This window comes from Drosophila mauritiana, chromosome 3R (assembly GCF_004382145.1).
Source record: "Drosophila mauritiana strain mau12 chromosome 3R, ASM438214v1, whole genome shotgun sequence".
NCBI lineage: Eukaryota > Metazoa > Arthropoda > Insecta > Diptera > Drosophilidae > Drosophila > Drosophila mauritiana.
In genome coordinates this window covers 24,169,219-24,186,205 of record NC_046670.1, presented here as the reverse complement: position 1 = coordinate 24,186,205, position 16,987 = coordinate 24,169,219, and the positions used below count along the sequence as shown (strand labels likewise).

At 48.0% G+C, this 16,987-nt stretch overlaps 5 protein-coding genes across 5 annotated transcripts; 3 read left to right on the top strand and 2 right to left on the bottom strand.

Moving 5' to 3' along the window:
* Positions 1-1,912: 1,912 nt before the first annotated feature.
* On the top strand, positions 1,913-2,486 carry LOC117143937. The gene is made up of 2 exons (XM_033308854.1): positions 1,913-1,996; positions 2,130-2,486. The coding sequence occupies exon 2, from the start codon at positions 2,166-2,168 to the stop codon at positions 2,460-2,462; it is 297 nt and encodes a 98-aa protein (XP_033164745.1). The 5' UTR covers positions 1,913-1,996; positions 2,130-2,165; the 3' UTR covers positions 2,463-2,486.
* A 42-nt stretch (positions 2,487-2,528) lies between these two features.
* On the bottom strand, positions 2,529-5,318 carry LOC117143936 (adipocyte plasma membrane-associated protein). The gene is made up of 4 exons (XM_033308853.1): positions 5,065-5,318; positions 4,791-4,996; positions 4,431-4,731; positions 2,529-4,091 (listed from the first exon to the last, which is right to left on the bottom strand). The coding sequence occupies exons 1-4, from the start codon at positions 5,178-5,180 to the stop codon at positions 2,990-2,992; spliced, it is 1,725 nt and encodes a 574-aa protein (XP_033164744.1). The 5' UTR covers positions 5,181-5,318; the 3' UTR covers positions 2,529-2,989.
* A 288-nt stretch (positions 5,319-5,606) lies between these two features.
* LOC117144906 (max-like protein X) lies at positions 5,607-6,741 on the top strand. The gene is made up of 3 exons (XM_033310340.1): positions 5,607-5,794; positions 5,946-6,346; positions 6,406-6,741. Exons 1-3 carry the CDS (start codon positions 5,653-5,655, stop codon positions 6,625-6,627), a joined length of 765 nt encoding a protein of 254 aa, XP_033166231.1. The 5' UTR covers positions 5,607-5,652; the 3' UTR covers positions 6,628-6,741.
* Positions 6,674-10,367, bottom strand: LOC117144899. The gene is made up of 3 exons (XM_033310329.1): positions 10,221-10,367; positions 8,098-10,167; positions 6,674-8,039 (listed from the first exon to the last, which is right to left on the bottom strand). The coding sequence occupies exons 1-3, from the start codon at positions 10,281-10,283 to the stop codon at positions 6,810-6,812; spliced, it is 3,363 nt and encodes a 1,120-aa protein (XP_033166220.1). The 5' UTR covers positions 10,284-10,367; the 3' UTR covers positions 6,674-6,809.
* Positions 10,368-11,874: 1,507 nt separating this feature from the next.
* Positions 11,875-16,840, top strand: LOC117144900. The gene is made up of 3 exons (XM_033310330.1): positions 11,875-12,453; positions 14,165-15,029; positions 15,104-16,840. Exons 2-3 carry the CDS (start codon positions 14,216-14,218, stop codon positions 16,615-16,617), a joined length of 2,328 nt encoding a protein of 775 aa, XP_033166221.1. The 5' UTR covers positions 11,875-12,453; positions 14,165-14,215; the 3' UTR covers positions 16,618-16,840.
* The last annotated feature ends 147 nt before the right edge of the window (positions 16,841-16,987 follow it).

Sequence of the window (16,987 nt, the reverse complement as noted above, 5' to 3'; positions counted from 1 at the left end):
CATTCACATAAGCACTTCTAACTGGTTACAGCCAGTTTTATATTTTATTTCTAATAAAATTATTATATAAATATGATAAATATATATACCAATAAATAACAACAAAATCGAATGACAAAATGGACTCATATTGAATAGTAGTGGCTCACATAATTGTGTCGTCTCATTGTGACGTATCATCTAAAGGTCATTTGCACATATTCATTGGATGAGTCTTTATAGATAGCCTCTTATTTCATTCATTTCAAGAAATGTAGACAATGTCTAGCCGAAATTTCGTATGGAATATTCCCTTTCGAGTTCAGTGACGTACTTAAAATATATTCGTTTTTAATGAGGCTTTTCAAATATTTCAAATTATTCCAGTTGGAATTTAGTTTTGTTTGAGATTAGCAGCTGAAATTTATATTTTTAGCAATTATAAAAGAGAATTGTGAAATATATCTTGCGATTTCAGTGACGAACTAACCAAAGTCCATTCAATTTTAGAGTTAGAATGAAAGAAAGTCATCTAATCAGCGAAGTAGTGGAGATCTAATAATAGTTTATGGAGGTAGTATTTTAAATTTCTTTATAATTTGATAACGATTATGAAATACTTCCGAGATAACACGTTCTCTCCATTTCGTGAAATTTCAGAGTCATGCGGGAGATATTCCCCTTGAAGTCCACTGGCGATCCCCCACGCGATCGTGATTTCTTTTTTTTATAGACACACATAACTCACATCGAGCACGTCTCGATCGCCAGACCGACCTGGAAGCTCGTGCTCCGTAGGCCCCGGCGACTTTGACCACCAGCTGCCCACGTGCGCGCATAATCGCCAGACAGCCAACTAAGACCAGTTGGCTGCGATGGGCCAAACCATTTGGTGCCCAAAGAAATCCAACCACCGCGTGATCACGTGAATGAAGTTCGCCAATCAATTAATGGCCCGTACGCCTACGAAACCGGAGTAAAAAACGTCTGGGCTTGAGCTGATTACCTCGTTAGGCGAGATAAGGTGTCGCTGCTGGCGGCAAATGCCTTCATTTATCGCGAAAAGGTGACACATGGACACCAGCCGAGGGGAAAGTTACTGACTAGCGCCTAGAATGAGGGGCTCGTCATGCGAACCACACGGCGGATGCGTGATCTGGCCGCTAGTCGACGCGGCTTACGGGCTAAGCACCTCCAACTACTGGATTGCTGGGGTTTATTGACAGTCGATTCAAGTGTGTGCCAACTATGTATATATATGCATTTGTTGACATTTTCCGTTGGCGTCATTGCTCAGAGGAAACTGTGACCCCTCAACCCTTGGAAATTAGACAGGAAACGAATACACGCAAAGAAACGAAGCAGCACTTAAATTTTAAATAGCAATTTCCTTTATTTTAACAATTAACGAACAAACTGCTAAAGATTTATACACCCAAGCTGCATGCATAAAATTTATAAAATAAGTTACACATACGAGTTACGTTTATTTTTCTCAGTGCACTAAGCGGTTTCAACCTGAGAGCTTGTTACCTAATTTTTTCTCCAAATATGTTTGCGCTCGTTTTTTGCGCGAAATTTACGGCATACCGACAGTCTGCTGCGCTGGGAGTATTCCCCCGACCACGACGACGACACGTGACCACGACCGGGCATCGGGTGGCCAGGCGGTCTTAGCCACCCAGAGACCGACCCGCACCCACCCTTTGGGTCGCCTCAAGATCAAGGCGATTCAGTGCAAATTCGTGGGCCTCATACGTATACACATAGATACAAAGTGCTCGTTGCCCGACAACGAAAAGGCGTAGGAATCGGATCGGGAATCGGCCCTCGAGCCAGAGACCAGCAACGCTATCTATGCCCAAAGCAGCGGACGGCGGCGTCGACGTCGTCCGACGGAATGGTATTTAAGCGGGAAATGATTCGGTATGACAAATCAGAAGTGAAATAACTCAGCAACAGCGCGCAACAGGCTGCTAGCCGTTAAAAATAACTAACAACCAAGAAATAGCACAAGGTAAGCGAAAAGGGAGAGTTTAATTCAGTAAAATATGTGGGGCAAGTGCCTTTGCCAAGAATTTTAGTCATTTTTATGCGGCGATCACGCTCTGACATCGTGGACTAATGCCCAGTTCCGGTTTTGATTTCAGAACTCCCCCCAAGAAAAACCCAATCACTTGAAGAAGATGGCCACCGCATCAGCACATCTGCCCATTCAGAAGCGCCGGCCGCACGAGCACAATGGCGAGCCCAGCTGCCAGGGTCTGGATGAGGTGAACCGCATGTTCCGCAACTACTGGGATCCCACGGCCTACTGGGTGTGCGACAAGCAGGGCACACGGGCTCGCCTCCAGCGCTGTCCGCAGTCGCAGCTCTACTCCGAGGAACTGGGCCGCTGCGTCCACTATGCCGATTGGGCCTGGACGGATCCCAAGGAGCCGGCTGGCCGAGCCAAGATCAGTCAATCGGTGTCCACAAATTAGTGATAGCTTACGGCTAAGCTTAATTTAATGCTAGTCTAAGACAACCAACCTCATTAGGCTTACGTCTATTTTTACAAAATACCTTTATTTTTAATGAAAATAAGAAAAAATCAGTACAAAATCAAAAGTTACTCGAGTTTAACAATTTTGGGGCATTGTTTACTATTAACTTAGGAATTAACTTGGAATGCACTTCCGGTTGGGAAAAAGGAATGGAATGTATATAGTGCCTAAGCAAAACAGAATTATATGTTAGTCTAAAACATATAAAGCGTTGCCCGTCGAGGATCATATGAGCTAGGCCCTCGGCTAGTCTGAATTTAGCTACCTTTCGACTAAAATTAACTGGCCGCGACAGCCTGAGTTGGGGCATGATAAATAAGAAAACTTTGAACATTCCCCAGAAATGGTTGAGATGTTGGAGGGAAAAGATAATAATCAGAATAGGTTTTGACTACGTGAAGAAACTAATCTCGCGTCCGGGAATATGCCCGATAAACTCAGGGGAAGCTGATGCGTCTGCGATCTTAGAGCTCCACATTGACGCCTTGCTTGTTGATGACCTTGAGCTTCTCCTTCTTGGGTGGCTGTGTGTCCGAGGGGATCTCCTCCTCAACGGGCGCGGGTTTCTCAGGCACTGTGCGCTTGACCTTCGGCTTAGAAGGCGCTGGAGTAGTAGTAGTAGTAGTAGTTGGCTTAGGAGTAGTGGTGGTGGTTGTAGTCGTAGATGGCTTAGTTGCCGGCGGCTTAGTAGTGGTTGGCTTCGGCGTGGTTGTCGTGGTGGTGGTAGTGGTCGTTGGCTTCTTGGTTGTCGTTGTGGTAGTAGGTTTTGGCGTGGTTGTAGTAGTTGTCGTTGTGGTAGTGGGTTTCGGCGTGGTAGTTGTCGTTGTGGGTTTTGGAGTGGTGGTGCTGGGAGCCGCCTTGGGTTTAGGAGTGGCTGTGCTGGGTGGCACACCAATGGACGCCTCCAAGCCCTCGCCCTCGACGCGAACATTGCGCACCTTCAGCGTGGGCTGCTTGGCCTTTGGCGACTTGACACGCGCAAGGTACTGATTGGTGGGGGAGCCCAGGAACAAGAAGTCTTGGAACTCCAGGACGTGTGATACCGTGGCGGCCGACTTGTCGAAGCCATGCAGCGAGCCCACAATGTTGCCGTTCCAGTCCACACGCACGACAGTCGTTCGCTTGGGCGCCAGCACAGAGATGCTCTCCATGTGTCCAACGAAGTGAACGAATCGCTGCGAGAACTTGTTCGGATATACGCTGTTCAGGTAGCGGAAGGGCAGCTCGAACAAAGCCAGCATGCGGGCCAGGAACAGGCGCACGCTGGGGAAGCGAGTGAACAGTGTGAAGCCGTTGGGATGCTCGCTATCCGCGCTCTGGACCAATGGCACCCAGATGCCCTCGGCGTCAGGCGTCAGGTTATCGGGCAAACCGGGCAGTCCGTCGACGAACACCTCGCTCTGACCGGCCTTCGCACCCTTCAGGTGATACTTGGTCAGACGCATCGCTCCGGTCTCGGCAACCACAATAAAATCCTCGTTGGGACTGAGGGCCAATCCGTTGGCGAAGGCCAGTTCGTCCAGCAGCACCTCGCTAACATTCTTCGAGCGGTTGTATTTGAAAAGACTGAAAGGTAGAAGAAAGCAAAGGCCGTTAGAGTAACCATTAGACCCGATCGAGAAACCGGTTTGCGTTCGTCTTACAGTCATACTTCTGTAACTTGTCCCTTAATTATAAGAATTAAGCTAACTGAAGTAAGCTAATTGAAGTAATCTGAATTGAGATTAATTAGACGAATCACTCGAGTCCGCTACAAACGTTTTAAATAATCTTAAATGGGTCACAAAACTCGTTTTGTAAAGAAATTCAATGTAATGGGGTACCACTGTAGCCCTATTCCGAATAGCTATCACTTTGAAAACTAGCAATATTAGACAGTTGCGCTATAATTTGCGATGAACTCACCGGCCGGAGGGGTTAGCAAAGCTGGCAAAGACCAGGTCTTCGATGGTGAAGTCCGACGAGGAGTCCGTCCAGTAGACTTCGCCCTGTTTGCTTACGGTCACGCCGTTGAAAATCTTGGCAGGGCGGTTGATGGACTTGCCGGCAAGCTCCTGGGCGGGCGAGACCAGCAGAGTCTTCTTATTGGTGCCCAGGTCCACTTGCCACAGGCCGTAGTAGGCGTCAGCGACGATGAGGTTGTTGCCCTGCGTATCAAAGGCCAGTCCCAGAGGACGGCCGCACCTGGACTCCTCGTAAATATCCTCTGCAAGGGGATTACTATTATAAAATGAAACTCCCTTTATAGGACTCGAAAATACGCACCGCAGGGCTGGCCGATCTTGGTGACATGCGTGACATGGTTGGACGTTAGCTTGATGACCTCACCGCCGTGGATGCCGGTGTAGATCCCGTTGTTGCGGGCTATCAGGCACTCCGGGCCGTAGACCCGACCCTCCAGCAGTCGCTCCGCTCCCTCCAGGTGAAAGTTCGATTCCAGCGCACCCTTCAGGTCTTTGGGCGGGGTCACACTGTACGAAGGGAGATTTCTCCAAGGATTAGCACGGAAATTACGTCAATTGGAACGGCAGGCACTTACATATAGTCCTTGAAGGGGAAGGTGGTGCGCGGCGGCAGACCGGGCATTAGGATGATGAGGAGGAAGAAAATCATGAAGTTCATGATCCTCACGCGCAGCGCGTATAGCAGGCCCATGATTGATTCCTTGTGCGTCCGCCGATCACAAATTGCAGCCCAAAAACCCGCTTAATTTAAGCAATAACCCCGAAGAAAGCGACACGACGGCAAAGTTCAACAAGAAAAAAACGCGAAAGTCATCATCCGGACCGGTAGAGGTGGCCGAAATATCGATACAACTATCGTTCGTTGATTGAACGTACCACAACTTACACTCCGCTACAAAAATTAATTAAATTTGAGTACTATGTTATTAGGAATGAACACTTTACTTGATGAAAACGAGCATAGTTGGTTGAATATCATAGTTAAGGTACCTTAAATTAGGAAAAATATTTTTTATAAAAAGAACTTTTTTAAAAATTCTTTAAAACTATCGCACAATGTTAAATGTGACCATCATATAACGAAGGCTTTTCGCGCTACCTCGCGACGGTCACACCGCTGCTGGTGTTTTTGTTTTGGGAATTCCAAAACGTCGCAGTTGACGATGAGCGATAATAACAACGCGTTGGCCACCAAGGAAGACGTTTTCGGCATGGAGCACGACCAGGACCACAGCAGCAAGCACTACTCGCGGTGCAGCAGTGCGGGCAGCACGCACACTCCGAACTCCTCGGCGCACAATTCAGGTGGGCGAACGCTGGTCAAGATCGGTCACGCTGGCGAAGAGTGCGGGGGCGGGGGCAGCTGATAAAGCAGTGGCATTGAATTACTCGCTATCAGCAGCATTTTATTACATTGTACTGTGTCCGCGTCTCATGTTTCGGTTCTGTATCGCAGACGACGACGACGATAGCGGCGATGCGCGCCATTCCACTGCCGCCAATTCCACGCTGAGTTACAAGGAGCGGAGAAGGGAGGCGCACACCCAGGCGGAGCAGAAGCGGCGCGATGCCATCAAGAAGGGCTACGACAGCCTGCAGGAGCTGGTGCCGCGCTGCCAGCCCAACGACTCCTCCGGCTACAAGCTCAGCAAGGCCCTGATCCTGCAGAAGTCCATCGAGTACATTGGCTACCTTAACCAGCAGAAGCTCAAGCAGGAGGACGAGGGATCGGCGCTACAGAAGGAGGTAACAGCGTTGCGGATCATTAAGAACGGCTACGAAAACATGCTGCAGCATCAGCAGGCGAATCCAGGACCAGAGGAGGCACGCCTCACCGATGAGGCCAAGTTTCAAGTGGTAAGTATGGAGCTATTAGCTCTATTATAATCTCTAGAATCCCTTCCCCTCCTCCGTAGTTCCAGGCCATCATGGAGGAAATGTTCGAGACATTTCAGCACATACCCATGGAGAACTTTAAGCAGCTGACCACCGGCATTATCCCCTGGCTGGAGGAGCACTGCAAGCCGCACATACTGCGCAACATACTCAGTCGCACCTTGCAGCAAATGGCGCAGGAGGCTATGGAAAAACAGGAACTGCAGGCCATGGAGCAGGAGTCGAGCGAGGGCTTCAGCTGATCGCGCGGTTAGTTCATTTTCTCATTCGTTATTTTAGAAATCCCTGTTTGGTAGATACTTTCGTTACGTTTACTGCGTACAAACATTAAATGCGTCATTTGAATAGTTGTAAAAGCGTTGACAAGGAAAGATAACTTTTTGGCTTAATGATTAAAGATTAGATAAAACTAGATTTGCTAATGCTAGCCGAGGGACTCGACGAGAGCCGCTTTATCCGCACTACCCAGCTGTCCTAGCAGTTCCAGCAGCACGTTCCGTGTGTACGGCTTGAAGCGACGAACTCGCTCCGTGACATCCAGCGCGGTGAGCAGCTCTTCAAGGAATCCCTCCAGACGTCCCGCGCTCCACACATGACGTGCTTCGTGCTTTAGTTTGAGCACGCCCGATGTCAGCGTGTAAATCAGTCCCTCGTAGAAGTTCTCCTCCTCCAGATTCGCGGCCAACTTGGCGCTGGCCAGCAGCGCCGCTGGCAGATCGCAGCGGAATTCGTGCGAGCGTACAAAGCAGGTGGCCGCCAGTTGGCGGACCTGATCACATTTGTGCCGCAACAAATGCCAACTGAGTCGGCGGAAGCGAATGAGCAGGGGATTCGGCTCTTTGCCGCCCGACGTACGCAAGTGCTCGACCTTGGACAAGAAGGCCAGAAAGAGTATGATGGATGACGTGATCTCCTGGCGGTCACAGCAACTCAGCATGTGCTCGCAAGCCTTGGGCAGCAAGCAGCCCAATTCGTCGTAATCCAGCTCACTGGGTTCCCAGGCGGGTCGTGTATCAAACTCGGTAGCCTGGCGCTGTCCCACCAGCTTGCCCAGATTGGCGCCGAAGAGTTGAAGTGCCGCATTCGAAATGGTCCATTCGGGGTTGGTGATGTGCTCCATGGCCACCAGGAGAATCTCATTGTAGTACTTGCTCATAGCTGGCCTCAGTTCTGTGTCGCGCACGAGAACGCAAAGGTAATGCAGTACCAATGCCTCCCAGCGATCGTGTTTGCTATCGGGGGAAACGGTCTCCGCGGTTTGGTTTTCATTTAGCCTCTTAAGAATTTGCTGCACAGCGCGATGGAGCAGCAGCCGCTGTCGTGGATTGTCGTTCTTCAGCACGTGAAGGAACATTATGGCAAAGCCGGCACCACGCCGTGTAGTGCTCACTTGACGGCTTTCCGTTAGCAGCTCCCGCTCTAGGCAATCGTGAAGCATTTGGAATCCCGAATCTCCGCTATCCAAGCTACTGGTGATGGCACGGGTAAGTCTGCCAATGCTCAAGCCGGCCGCCTCTATGGCTCCTTTGTGCCGGCAAAGCGTCAAAACGGACACATTAATGTTGAGGCAACGACGTAGAGTCTCGGTGTTGACTGTTTTGGCAGAGGTTTGCAATTGGTAACATCCAATGCTGGTGGCCAGATCGCAACAGCCCTGCAGATGGTAAAACAAATGATTTGTTTATCAATGGATAAGAATTATATCTACCCACCTTCAACGTTAACCAGAAGCTCATCAGTAAGTACTTTCGACAAGCCTCTTCCTGTCCATCAGACTTCAAGGAGCTTTCGCTGACCAGCAGCTGGAGACTCTCGTCCATGTCCTGAAAACTGGCTGCTGTGGCTGCGTCTTCCTGTCGCCGGGCGTTGGCCACATTGAGGAACTTGAGAATGCCGCTGAGGATTCTCTCTAGCAATGGCAACAAATCCTCCAGAGGCGCCTCCACTACCAAGCCAGCCTTGACCACCTCGTCCAAGGCGCAAAGATAGCCAAAGAGATGTCCTCCGCTCTTGGCAGTCTGCAAAGGATCTTCAAAGAAGAGATCTAATTTACCCGTAAGCTGCTTCAGGCACTCATCAAATATCTTTGATCCCGCTTGCTCTTTTGTAACCGCCAGTTGTGCGTAGAGGGAAACCAAGGAGCATTCGTCCATATCCGACGTGCGGCACAGTTCGAAGCAACGCTCCACGCACTTTTCACTGTCCACATGGCCCATCTGAATCAACAGGGAGACCGTCAGGTCCAAAGCATCATCGAAACCTTGTGGATTGTTGAGGGTTTCGAAGAGCTGTTGCGCCATTTCCTTTGGTCGAAAGACGCCGTGCTCCAGAAGAAATATGCCCATTCGCTGATTCTGCTGGGGGCTGCACATTTTTGCATTTTTTGCGACTTGTTCAGCATATAGCGATCGATTCAGGATTTCCAACAACTTGAGGGCAAAGATCTTGGGTTGATAAACCTCGCTGTGGATGTCCCGCTCAATCAGATGCTGAAGATGTGAGAAGAATCGCTTGATATTCTGAGCCAATGCATGACCACCCACTCCGATGTCCGCCTTGAGCACCTTATGAAAGTGCTTTGCCGTGTGATTGATAATCGTGGGCATCTTGCCCAGCATCGTGTTTCGGAACTCTGAGCTTTCCAGGCAGCGATGTCGCTCTACAAAGCTGTGAAAGAAATCCAGACAGTCTTCGACGGCAAAGTTTCCCAGATTGTCAACCAGAAAGCGAAAGATCAACAGCTGCGCCTCCGTCTCCATCTGGCTGCAGTTGGTCAATAGCTCGGTGCTGATCTTAAAGAAGTGCAGCTTGGAGGTAGCATATATCTCCTTGGCGAACATGCTGAAGATCAGAATCAGACGCAATTGATCGCCCGGCGACCTTTCCTCCTCGGTGGCCAGGAACTCTACAATCTGAGGATTTGCTTGCAGCAGCTCAAACAATTCCTCCCGCTGTTGGATGCGCAGGAACCACTGCGAATGAAAGTTCTGGATCTCGGCCACACTGCCATTAAGCAAAAGCTCTACACTGGCAGCAAGTAGTGCAGGAGAGCGCTGATTGCTCAAGCTTTTCACGGGATATTGACTAGCGGCCCGAAGTCCCTTATAGCTCAGGCTGAGCCTCAGGCCATTGAAGAACTCCTCTTCGCTTTGGTTAGTGGCCGCCAAGAGATCAGGCAGCGAGTGCGAGTTGAGAGCGCCGCTCAGCAAATAGTACTTGTTGCGATTCGTCCATGGCCAGAACTCCACAATCAAGCGGAAGTAGGAGAATGCTCTTTCCGGCTGTTTGCAGCAGTGGTTGTACAGCGTCAGCGTTTCCTCGCGGGATCCCGTTTGCGTCTGGCGTTGCAGGCAGTGATAGAAGTGCTCCAGCTTCAGTGGAAGGAGTTGCAGCTTGGGAAACTTCTTTACCAGCAAGTTTGTGGCCTTGAGCACGGCCATCAGGCTGGGATTGTTCCGCTCCAGAGCTTCAATTATGGCAGTGGTGCATTTTTCCTCCAGCAGCGTAGCATCCAGACGCTTCCAGTGGTCGGTGAGCAGAATGGATTGGAGCATGAGGAAGGCAGTGGGTTGCTCGCTGGTCAAACGCTGGAATAGATCAGCGAAGTGCGAATCTTGCAGCTCGTATTTGTGCACTATGTGGTAGTACACACGAAAGCTGATGTTCAGGGCGGCTTGATTGGCACCACTGCACGTGTCCGCCTGCGCCGCCTCATCCTCCTCCGTCTGGATTCGTTGGGCCAGCTGCAGTGCGGCATCCTCCGGGCGGACATCTCCCAGGCCCTGGAAAGAACACAATATGTTAGAGCTCAGTCCCCATGCTGCACTCAATTCACCTGCAGGTAGCAGAGGCAATCGCTGGGTCCGATTTTCGGCCGTTTTCCCGGAGACTCCGACATGCCCAATCTCAATTCTCACAACTTTCGTCTTACCCCAACCAGGGCTCCACAAAACCGGCCACTGCGCTGCGATAATTACGCTGTAATCGATAATCGATAGCTCTTCGTTATCTAAAAACTTGAAACGACCAACCGTTATTGATTAGAAATTAAGTTTCTTATTCATGTGATAATATAATTTTATATTTATAATGTATAGCGGTATCAAGTACCTCGGTAAGAGACTCAGTTAGTGTTTAAATTTTTAAAACATTTTTGTTATTTTTTGTGCGGGATAGCTGGTAATGTTAACTATGTACAGGGTACTGTATTCTGGTACATGAATTTAGAATTTTTTACGGTGTTTTTGAATATTAAAAAGATGATAGATTTTATCTTCTATTTTTTTTAAATAAATTTTATTAACAACAATCTGTTAATATAAAGCTTTCATAAAGCAGCTGTTTAATACAACCGATAAAATTAATTCGATAGTAGAAATTGCAGATAAGTAAGTTCAAAAGTCTTCTTGACAACCAAAGTGTGTACAGTAATCGAGAAAAATATAATATTTTAAAGGTGCTTCATGCAATCGGATATCATAAACCGAAGACCAAATTGGCTCTTTGTATGATTGCTGTGAGTGCTCCCTACATAAATTTGTTCCATCAAACTGTACTATTAATTCAAAGTTCGATACGATAAGAAAATGCATGTGTTTGTGCACTGGGATTCGTTGCTTGCAAGGTTTGCCTCGCGTTTTGTTTATTTATTTACATACATGAAATTCAGATAAAACGTGTGGATTTTCCTAGAACTGGTGCAATGCGTAATTAATGCAAAGAAGAGGCTTTCCGCATTTCCCAGCGCTGCGCTGCTCATCCATAGAGCATAGCTGCAGCCGAGTTCAAGTTTCCTGTTCTGGCACCGCTCCCAGTTTGAAAAACTCCAGCTTCCCCGCAACCCATCTTTTCGGTCCGCCCAATACTTGTAAATCTAGTTTCGTCTGACTTCAGCACATGGCTTTCAGATACGATACGAGATACAACCTCTTCGCATTCTCGGCATCTGCCACCCCGAAAACTTCAAGGAAGCTCGGCTGAATGCGAATTTTTTGAACCAGTATTCAGCAGGTCGCCTATGTACTCGGTGTACATGGAGTTCTTTTGCCGCAAAGGGGTAGTTTCTCACCTGTAAGAGGATTCACGAAAACCTTGTTTACCACACAGCTTGGCAGAAGCTCGATTTCCTACTGAGAATCCAATTTACAGTAGGCTCCCGTCGACAGGAACCTGAAATCGAACACCCAAAGGCCTAAGGAAACTCGATATCTTTGCTATTACACAAAAAAGCAAGTTATTACAGTGGAGTGCGATTATCTGCGTTCACTTTGCTCTGACTACAGTGAGCACCAAAAGTAATCTTCCGCAAGAACTTTAAAAAGCTATAGTTAAATAAATTAAGTCGTGAGTTTCGCTTTATTTTTAAATACAGTTTAATTTTAAATAAAGTTTAGACATAATAAATAAGTTTTTAAGCTTAGTTGTCAAACGGGTTTAAGTCTCCAAAGTTTTGAACCTGCAAGCTAATTCTCAATAACTTTATCTACATTATTGAATTTGAAGATTAAAGATAGTCTGAAACTTTCCGCTCGAGTCTTCTTCACTTCACGGTGAATGGCAGTGGACGAGCGGAAAACAGAACTTGAAAAATCATTATACTCGATTTCAACATGTGTATACTACATTAAAACTGTAGCTTTTTGCAGTTTTTATTTGCTGTGTGTGTGTGTGCGCGCGAACCCATAAATTTATATATTCCCCGAAATAACCCCGTTCTTAAAAAAAGAGCGGAATAAAAACGTAAATGGCAGCGAAAGAAGAAAAGGCGAAATAAAAAATAATAGGCAACTGTCTCTCCGGCAATCTCTCGCAATCTCAAAAACAACTAGCGACCATAACCATTATTTGTACCTTCCGAATACGAATACGAATACAAGTACGAACACGAATATATAACGTCGCAGCGCACACGCACACCAGCACAGGTGGCCGTGTATATAGTTGGGTTTTTGTAGGCCCGTTCGTCGCTTTTTCGAGTTTTAAAAATTAGTATTGAAATCGTCGTTAACGGCGACGGTTTGCCTCAGTTTTGACGCTTGAAAACGGTCGTATTTTCCACTCTCTCGCTGGTAAGTGTGTGTGCGGTGAGCGAGCGCGTGCATGTGTTTGTGTGCAAGGTGTTGCTCTGCTTGGGAAATAAATAGTTCAAGTCGAACTATTTGAAACTTATTGGCAGGCATGTGCATTAAGTTATCAACCGTTGCCATTAGCCGATTAGCGAAAAATGCCACACAAAATATCAATTGTCAATATAATGAATGTTAGTCACTGTGAAGGAAAGTTACGTTCTGTTTCTTTTTCTTGAAAAATTCTCAACTGCACATAACAAGCGTAAATTTGTTCGTCCCCGTCCGTGTGTGTGTGTGTGTGTGGGTGAGCCGAGCTGTGGCGAGAGCAAGACAGCGAGTTTAGTTTACTCTCTTGGCTCTCGCCAACCCGCACACCACTCCCCGCTCCATCTATCGGCTTATTATCGTATCTTTTTCATTACAGTGCTCTGCAGGCGATTTAAATTAAGTTGGCAATTACATTTCCATCTGGGAATTCAGTGGTTAGTGTGCCAGTTTGGAATTAGTTGGTTAATTGGGGCTGCCAAGGAAGAAACCGCCTTGCAGAGCACACATCATGTGATATGTCATTTTGAAAGCTGCTTTTCTAACAACCCCCAACCACTGTGCGAATCTTGAGCCGTCACCGTCGTCGTTGCTGGAAAAATACTCAAAATTTGAGATTCGATTCTAGTTTCAACCCGCCACTATGAATCTTTATATGTAACTTGCCCGCTTTCATTCATATTCGTTGTTCTGTACTGGCGGCGTATCATCCTCCGAATTGTACGATGCGTAATCGCTTCTTAAATTTGTATTTCTACGCTGTATTCGGTTTTCGGCATTCGACGCTATCTTGTTTACTTGCATTTGGAAATCACTATCTCGAAAATGTTCTGTTATTGAGCGTGTTCCACTTGCCACTTTGTCGCAGTGTATCTGTGTGCGGGAGAGTTCGTTTTTTACGTTCGCTTTTTGCTGCCATTATTCGTTTTGAAATAATCAAAATCGATAAAAATTATATATATATATATACATATAAGTTTCCTCGCTTTAGATTTGTAAGCTCTTTTTCGTGCATTTATTTGGCTACGGTGAGCGTGTCGGTGAGCTGCCACCTTTGATGGGTTTCGATTTCGGTTTCGGTTTGGTTTCGGAATGTGTTAAACAGTTGGAAACACGTCAACTTTACACAAACAAATGTGTATGTGCCAGTAAATATCGAGTTGGTGGTGGATTCTGAAGACGAAAACCGAAACCTAACCGAATCCACGACTGCCTAACTTTTGACACAAAAAGTCCAAAACTGGATTTTTTCGTTGGCTCGTAGCCAGCATTTTTTTAACCATCTGCCAAGTTAACTTCCAGTGGGCAGAAGTATACATATCAAACGGTAGTCGATTTGCTGATTGAAAAGTTTAAATCCGAATCATAATTAATCAAGTTTTCCTGCAGTAGTGAATCACCTGATTAAAATACCTATGTGGTTTATGTAGCCTGCTTTTTGTATAAATAAAATTTGATTACTAAAACAAGATTGAAGTTATAGTAATGTTTAGTCATAGAATGCCTACTATATGTATATGACTGACAGGTGTTCAATGTCTAAAACCTGAATTTTCGAGTTTTCTAATACTGGTTATGACATCGGTTGTCAAATCAATATTTCGTGGTTTTCGAAAAAAAATTTTAAAACTAATATTGGAATATTTTTTCGCTTGTTTTTCAACAGCATCGGGAATTTCGAACCTTGATCAAAGGGTCAACCTTGAGAGTCACATCCATGTTAATGCCACGCTACTTGGATAGCTCCTCGTCGTCTGGCAGTCACGGAGCTGCAGGAGCGACCAGCACCTCCACCTCTCCGCCGACGACGGTAGCCGCTCACACGAAGATGCGGCTGCTGAGCAAAGTGGAGCACAACATGCGTCAGAGCCAAGGTCACATCCAGAGCAACCAGAGCAACGCGAGCGGCCAGGACGTCAACCACCTCCTGCACACGGCCTCCACGGGCAACGGCGTGGTGGACGATGTCGACGGACTGCTGACGCCCATGCGCATTAAGGCGCACATGTCGCCACCCTACTCCGCCGGCAGTTCGGTGAAGAGCGATTCCCTCGGCTATAGCCCTCGGCCGGAACGCAACCTGTGGAGCCGGGCAGAAATGCTGGAGATGCTGAGCATTATGCAGAATTTAAACGCCCTGGAGCAGCTAAGCGACCGGAACATGAAGAGCGAGCAGGTCTTCCGGCAGATCGAGGAGGTGATGCGCAGCAAGGGCTACGTGAAGAAGTCTAGCATTCAGATCTGGACAAAGTGGAAGTTCCTCAAGTCCACGTACAACACAACAACTCGCCAGGGTACGGGTGTGCCCAAGGTGGTGCCGGAGGAGGTTTACCGCGTGCTCTGCCGGATGTTAAGTGATGCAAATCATGGCGGCAGCAGCAGCAATGTCAACGGGAGTCTTAGTGAATGCGGCAATTCGATGGACAGTTCCAAGACGGCGGGCGATGATAACAAGGAGGATATTCTCGGAGTGGAGCATCCCATATTCGGCTTCCGACTGGGACCCATTAAGCCCGAGCCAATTGATATAGGTGAGTGGGCTTGTCTAAATGAATGTATGTTAAGAAAGTCATTACTGAGAACACGTACCATTCAATATTTGCAGGCTATGAGACGACCGAAAAACATGATATGGTTTCCGAGCCCGACATGGAGTCGTTCGACTACGAGGCTGGAAGCTCCCATGCCGACAACGCCGACCAGGAGGATGTGCCCCACATGCCGTTTATAGTGTCCGTTAAGCATGAGCCCGACGTGGATCTGGGCATGGACACCACCAACACACCGCCGCCCACAGCGCCAGCCTCGCCTTCGCCGCCACCAGTAACTCTGGATGAGACCGAAGATGACAGCGTCTACTCATCCACGCCGGTGGCACCGCCTCCCCTGCGTGTGGCCTCCTTTGCTAAGGGCGAGTTAAGACGACCCACCCACGGCATCCTGCAGATCGACCGCCCGCCCCCGACGCTCACCAAGATGGGACAGCAGCAGCCATCCAATCCGGGCCAGATGAGCCGATCCGTGCCGCTCCAGAGCACCAGCAGCATCAACTTTGTCCACCCACACAGCAAGTTAATGCTACCCAGAAGGCAGAATCCGAGTAGCAGTCAATCCGGGCTGCGACTGCCCAGGGATATCAGTGTCCAGTCGACAGGAATGCGCATGAAGACGGTGCCAATGAGGGATACGGGCTACTCGCTGCGTCCGGAGCGTATGATTCACGACATCGATCAGTCCGCATCCAGTCCACCGCAGTCGCCGTCCCCAATGTCCAGTCTCCTGGGTCGCGGACCGCCACCAAAGTATCAGATGGCTGGGCAGCAGGCAGGTGCTTCCACCAGCAGACAGGCCCACATGATGTCTTCCCACCAGCTGACACCGCTGCAGCACCAACAGCTCCAGCCGCGAAAGCGTCGATTAGGCCAAAGTCCGGTGATGGGAATGCCCGTGCCGGTGAAACTGCAGCGCAGTAGTAATATGTACGGCTCAGCACCGAAAGACATCCGATCTCACCCTGCGGTTGGTGAGGAGAGCAAAAAGAAGTCCAGCGAGGAGGACACAAAGCAGCGCAGGAAGCGTCAGGACGCGCTGCTGGCCAAGGAACTCAGCCAACTGGCGTCTGCCATGCGCACGGCACAGAAGGAGATGTTGCAGGACTTCTTCCTGCAGCAGAAGGAGATCGCACGACGGGAGCACGAGTTCCAGATGAAGCAGGACTCGTTGGTAATGCGGACGCTGCGCAGACAAACAGATGCGTTGTTGCGGACCGCCAACGAGCTGGTCAGTGGAGTTTCCGAGGCAGCTAAAATGGAGCCCGACGATAAGGATGGTGTCATTCCCGAAACTCAGATGCCGTTCGAGCCAGAAACCGAGCTTCAGACTCCGGAAAGCGAGGAGGACAATGAAGATGGAGAAGGGTATGCGGACGATGAGGTGCAGGAAACTATGGGAGAGCCAGAATATGAAGACAATGAAGATGATGATTATGAGCACGATGAGGACGAGGAAGACGAAGGCGACGACGACGAGAACATGGCCAATGAGAGCGACCTGGAAATGTCCAATCTAGCCATGTCCGAGAGCTCCAACAATGCCGAAATCATTAGCGGAGAGCACTAGATGGCTAGCTCCCAACTTCCTAACACATCGCCAAGTATTACCCCAAAAAGACAAACACCATTGTTAATACCGATTCATTCCAATCGCATTCCTTAAGCTATATATACTAAACATATATATATATTCCTAGAGCCCGCGCATTGTTAAAAGACTTGATTATATTTAAGCATTAATACATAAATGAAACCTAAAGTAAATTAAAATGTATTTATTGTTCATCAACCGTCTATGCCCCAAAGTGCTGTAAAGTTATTGAAACCACAAAATACTTAGGTAACCATATGATATATATCAAAATATATATGTACCTTGTACATGAACAGAAAAAGTGTGAATTTGTTCGGGTATCGAAAGTGGGCTTTGAATCCAT

Excerpts from the sequence above, each read along its gene's own strand:
- LOC117144906 (XM_033310340.1), top strand. The coding sequence starts at position 5,653 with ATGAGCGATAATAACAACGCGTTGGCCACCAAGGAAGACGTTTTCGGC. Across the intron at positions 5,795-5,945 it reads CTCCTCGGCGCACAATTCAG|ACGACGACGACGATAGCGGC; the intron begins GTGGGCGAACGC and ends TCTGTATCGCAG. Across the intron at positions 6,347-6,405 it reads ATGAGGCCAAGTTTCAAGTG|TTCCAGGCCATCATGGAGGA; the intron begins GTAAGTATGGAG and ends CCTCCTCCGTAG.
- LOC117143937 (XM_033308854.1), top strand. The coding sequence starts at position 2,166 with ATGGCCACCGCATCAGCACATCTGCCCATTCAGAAGCGCCGGCCGCAC.
- LOC117144899 (XM_033310329.1), bottom strand. The coding sequence starts at position 10,283 with ATGTCGGAGTCTCCGGGAAAACGGCCGAAAATCGGACCCAGCGATTGC. Across the intron at positions 10,168-10,220 it reads ATTGCCTCTGCTACCTGCAG|GGCCTGGGAGATGTCCGCCC; the intron begins GTGAATTGAGTG and ends TGTTCTTTCCAG. Across the intron at positions 8,040-8,097 it reads GCTTCTGGTTAACGTTGAAG|GGCTGTTGCGATCTGGCCAC; the intron begins GTGGGTAGATAT and ends TACCATCTGCAG.
- LOC117143936 (XM_033308853.1), bottom strand. The coding sequence starts at position 5,180 with ATGGGCCTGCTATACGCGCTGCGCGTGAGGATCATGAACTTCATGATT. Across the intron at positions 4,732-4,790 it reads CAAGATCGGCCAGCCCTGCG|AGGATATTTACGAGGAGTCC; the intron begins GTGCGTATTTTC and ends ATCCCCTTGCAG. Across the intron at positions 4,092-4,430 it reads TTTGCTAACCCCTCCGGCCG|TCTTTTCAAATACAACCGCT; the intron begins GTGAGTTCATCG and ends TCTACCTTTCAG.
- LOC117144900 (XM_033310330.1), top strand. The coding sequence starts at position 14,216 with ATGTTAATGCCACGCTACTTGGATAGCTCCTCGTCGTCTGGCAGTCAC. Across the intron at positions 15,030-15,103 it reads GCCCGAGCCAATTGATATAG|GCTATGAGACGACCGAAAAA; the intron begins GTGAGTGGGCTT and ends CAATATTTGCAG.